The sequence below is a fragment of the Anoplophora glabripennis genome, unplaced genomic scaffold (assembly GCF_000390285.2).
Source record: "Anoplophora glabripennis isolate ALB-LARVAE unplaced genomic scaffold, Agla_2.0 scaffold237, whole genome shotgun sequence".
Lineage (NCBI taxonomy): Eukaryota > Metazoa > Arthropoda > Insecta > Coleoptera > Cerambycidae > Anoplophora > Anoplophora glabripennis.
In genome coordinates, this window is record NW_019416676.1 from 155301 (window position 1) to 160638 (window position 5338).

The following is a 5338-nucleotide window of genomic DNA, read 5'->3' on the forward strand; positions in this document are numbered from 1 at the left end:
TTAATTATAAAAAATCAATAATATTTTATTCATACTTAATTGCATTAATAAATCAGGATTTAAACAATGTACACAAATTTTTGTTTTAAATTTATGAATGTTTATTATATTTATTTATATGTATAAAAATATATATTTTATCGAACTTTTTTACATGGGATTTTGTTTTCTTCTTCTTTATATTCATCAACTTCTTCATCTTCAAACTCAAAATAATTATTAATTTCCGCGTTGTCTTCTACTTCTTCGATCGAATCGATTTCGTCATCGATTCCTGTGAAATTTTGAATATTTTTGCAAACATTTTTAAAACCTATTTTAAAAAATTTGATTTGGTTGGATATTCCCAAAGTTATTCTAATTGTTTATAAGTACAAAAATTCGACCAATGTTTAAACAAGCGCCAGAGCTCTCCTAATTGACGGATTCGAATATTTCGAAAAGCGTTTGAAAGCTTGAGAGCCCTTCTATATGTGATTAAATTTTCAAGTATCTAAGGGCCTTGGTTTTTGCTGTGCAACATTTTGAAAATTTGCAAATTTATTTTTCAAAATCTGGATTGCAAAATTATTATGCGAAATCTATGGAACCGATTTTGATGTAATTTGATGGGATGCTTCTACATAACATGAAGTTTTCTTGAGCCAAGTATGAAGGTCCTATACCCAATTTAAAGACCCCAAAAAATTCCCTAAAAAGTATTGTTTTTTAACTCTATTTTTGGCGATTTTTTCGATTTTTACCATAATAATCATGATCCATTCGATTTGTAACCAGTCACATTATGTAAAATTTAACTACAAACATTTATTTCCTCTTCCATTTTCGTCTAAAATCAACTCTTCAGATGCATAATTAAATAGGAAGAAAAATATGACATATTTGAATTTTTTAAACATATTGTGCCGCCAAAAGTTAAGCCTACGTTTTTTTATGCGCGTAGAAAAATTTTCATTTCTAGTGAAAAGCCAAAAAGCCAAAAATCTCCGTGGATATACGGTTCACCCAAACCAAAACAGATACCGCCTAGTCTACAATCATAAATACAAATTTCTGCTGCTTTAAAAATATTTATTTTAATCAACTCTCAACCATCTGTTATGTTTTCAGAATACTGATTTCAATATTTTCTTTACTAGTTTCCATACATGTTGAATATTCCTTTTGACTTATTCTATCCGAGATTCATAAGTTAATAATAAGACTTTCGTGATGTTCAGCGTCAATTTCAAGGTAGGGTTTAATGGATGATGACGGTGAGTGTCCGGTTATCTTTATCAGTTGTTGGTCACTTATACCTGCTTTGGTTAAGTGAGAAACTGTACTGACTACTGGCACGGTTTGAATGGTTGGTAATTTTATTATTTGTGATGCCCAGTCCAATTTTAGCTATAGATTCTTTTGTCCATGTAGANTTAGAATATATATCCGGCCGCTGGGGAGTGAATTTTGACTCACCCTGTATAGATATAGATAGAAATCTTTTCAATAGTTATAAACAATTTAATACAATATTTCAACCCTTAAAAAACTACCCCTAATAACAAAATATTAAAAAATAGTTTGAAGTGATTTGATAGTACAAACACATAAATTAAATTATTTTACCTGTTTATAATACAATTTATAATTTATCGCATTTATAATTTATCGCATTGCTTAAAAATCACCTCCAATGAGAAAATATAAAAAAATATTTAAAATGAATTATAATTTTTTTTTTCGTAATACCACAGAATAAATAGCTACGCGTAGCTATTTATTCTGTGGTAATACCTAACTTTCTTGCGATTTACTTTAATTGATGCAATATTTAAAATAATTATTTCTCAATATTTTTTTCATGCAGTCATAATTTAAAATTTTCAAATTTCGTATCTTTTTTATTTTTAGTTATTTTCAAAAATATGTTATTTTTATGGAAATATCAAAAAAATTTTTTCAATGAAAACAATACATATTTTAACAAATATGCATTCTAAACCGCCTAAATTTGTATAATATATATTGTTAGCACATAAAAAATGTAAATTGTAGAAGGATTACCTTTAATTTTAAACCTCGTGAAAAATTCATCACTTTTTGTACTGATTTTTTTTTCCGAAAAAGCGAATTAACAGTTTTATTTTGATCATAACTGTTAATTTTTATGCTAATGACTTAAAGTCTAGTTAATTTTAAGATTTTTTAAAGTACTTTAAAAAATGTTCTGTGCATTTTTCTTGAAAGATATAATTTTTTTTTTAGTTATTTTACGGTGAATGCTTCCAATTTAGTTTCTGGCGGACATGAAATTATCTTTTTTTATTACAAAATGTACATTTTCAATCAATAACTCAAACAACTTATCGGAAAATGTTCGTTTTGCTTAAAATTGATTGCTTTATTGATTCCTGGGGTTAAGTTCAATATTTTATTTTTCACACCCTAGAAGGGGTGGCTTCCATCCCCTGGGCAAAAGCGCTCATCGGCACTATAGTCAACCAAATTACACTTGGAGAAAAAAAAAATTGTTACTTGGACTTTTATAAGTGGAAATGGTAAAAGGGCTTATAATAAACCTAAAAAAAAATAAATGCGAGAGCAGGGGCGGCGGAGGGTTGATTTGGGCGGTTGAAATAGTTATGAAAAATTGTATCATTGGGATTTCTGGCGAAAGTTAACGTCAAACAAAAAAGTATCCAATACAAAAGTTGTAAATCATGCAAAATTCTACAACATTTGTAGAGGCCACTTTTTAAGATAACTTCAAAATTTCCGAGAAAAATGCGAAAAACAGGTTTTTTCTGATTTTTCGTTTTTTATTTCTCATTTCCACAAAAATAATTTAATTTTGTCGAAATTTGGTGAAAATATACCTTTCTGTGTCTTAAATAACCGTATATTGTTATGACTTCCTCCAATAGATATTTTTTTTCTTAATTCGACTTAGATGTTTATAGCAATTATGTATAAAAATAAAGGTTTGGGTCAAACATTGAGACAGTTTTTTTTTTGTATTTTTTTCATACAATTGAATGGTGTAATCAGTTTTTAATTTTTTAAATTTCAACATATCAACAATTACTGAAAAATTCATTGTTGCAAGTCATTTTTTATTTTTTTGCATTTTTGGGCATGTTTTTGAACTGTGATTACAGATTTTTTATTTCACCAAAAAGTATATGTCAAAACGAAAAAAATGATCATCGGCATAACTCTGTAGGTACGATGATTTTTCTAAGTATAATTTTTCTGAGAAAAAAGTGTTTTAGACCGGAAAAAAATAATATCTCGGAAACTCCTTAATTTTATTTTCCTAAATAAATTTGTGGTTATTTAAGACGCAGAAAGGTGTACTTTCACCAAGTTTCGTCAAAATTAAATTATTTTTGTGGAAATGAGAAATAAAAAACGAAAAATAAGAAAAAAAACTGTTTTTCGCATTTTTCTCGGAAATTTTGAAGTTATCGTAAAAAGTGACCTCTACAAAAGTTGTATATTTTTGTATGATCTACAACTTTTACATTAGATACTTTTTTGTTTGACGTCAACTTTCGCCAGAAATCCCAATAATACAATTTTTCACAACTTTTCCGCCACTCCTGCTCACGCATTTATTTTTTTTAGGTTTAATTTAAGCCCCTTTACCATTTCCACTTATAAAAGTCCAGGTAACAATTTTCAACTTTTTTTTTCCTTCTAAATGAGATATTTCGATCGGTCTATTATAACTTTTGTTTCTTGAGCTATTCTCTACTTACAGTCCAAAGGTTTCACGTCAATCGGTTCTATCCGAAAGAATTCGTAGGGGGAAACCCTTGGTTCCCTGGACTATAAAAAGCAGTGTTACATAGACACTTTATACCTAGTTTATGAAGAGAAACTTTTAATTTTTCAAATTCCAACGCACCTAACAGGCTTCAGAGCTGGCGAAGAAAGAGCCGACAAAGAAAGTAGCAACGCCGTTACAACTGCAAACGGACCCCAAACCGACAACGACGTAACAGCCAAAGATAACGACAAAGCGATCATGATGGATATAATAAAAAAACGCGTTCAAGACGAGATCACCACCTACCTAGACAAAGCCAAGGCGTCGGCGACGAAAAACCACCGCCCTCGTCTGATGAGGTCCCATTTCGACGTGGTCAACATCCCCCCACAAATCAACCTCCTCGAATACGCCCAGAAAAAATTAGAAAGACAGTTGTCCCTGGAACCCAAGTCCGTGACGGAACACGAAGAGTTCCAGAAGCAGTTATTTAACAGCGCCGTATCCGCCAAGAGGTCCCTGAACATCAGACCGGGCACCCCGATCAGGGTGACTAACATGTTCCGAAAACTCTCCCAGGAGAACTTTACGAACTTAGAAGGCGCTCTTGGCGGTGATTTACTGAGGCGCGAATTCAATCAGTCGGACGGGGACAGTGTGATTTTGGACGACGAGGAGTTCGAGAAGATCAACGGGCACGTTGGAGAACAGGGCGATAAGAAACTGCGGGGGAATTGTTCAGGTAATTCATTCATGAGATAGCACTTTAGTTTTATTAGTGAGGCAACACTCTCTACAGGCCGGTGTATGTTGTGTTGCCTGTCCGTATGTAAAATTAGTAATCGGTTGAGATCACGAGATGCAGGACAATCGTCGGTCGTAAAATTAACTACTGCTCGGAAATTGGTCCCTTATAGTCCAGGCGATATCTGTCTTTCAAAGGGTGTACTTGGGTAAAACGCATATGATCGGGGATTTTTGCTTTAATGGCTTCTAAATAGAATCAGAAATGATAATTTTTCTATGCAAATAAAAAAAACCTGGGCTTAATTGTTATTGCAAAAAAGTATAAAAAAATAGCAAAAAAATTCATTTTTTTATTGGATTTCTCGTCGACAACTTAGCAACTATTCATTTTAGACAGAAATGGAAGAGGAAAAAAAGTTTTGTAATTAAATTTAGAACAAGATAGAGTTAGTTGCAATTCCAACAAATAATTATTGTTGTTGCAAAAATCGGAAAAATCATTTAAAAAATTGCAAAAAATGCTAGTTTATTTGCAAATTTTTTTCAGACACTTGAATAATACCTAGGATCTTCATACTTTTCCCAATTAAACTTCTTAGTGCATAGAATCATCACACCAAATTTCATCCAATTCGGTTAGATAATTTTTACATAATAATTGTTTAAATTTTTTATTTTTTTTAAATTAAAAAATTTTCAAAATCAAATTTCTAAAAATCTAAAGCCTTTGAATACTTGAAAATTTCACCACAAAAAGAAGAGCTCTCAAGCTTTAAAATGGTTTTTGAAAAATTCAAATCGGACGATTAGGTGAGCCGTGGTGATTGTTTAAACATT

The 5338-nt window shown here is 31.0% G+C and overlaps 1 protein-coding gene across 1 annotated transcript in view; it reads left to right on the plus strand.

Annotated features, from left to right (window-relative positions):
- Positions 1-3667: 3667 nt before the first annotated feature.
- The window catches only part of LOC108904000, a 6711-nt gene continuing 5040 nt past the window's right edge, over positions 3668-5338 (plus strand). Inside the window, exon 1 of the mRNA XM_018706366.1 lies at positions 3668-4496. Coding sequence (XP_018561882.1) covers positions 4013-4496 — 484 coding nt within the window. The 5' untranslated portion in view covers positions 3668-4012. The remainder of the gene's footprint in view (positions 4497-5338) is intronic.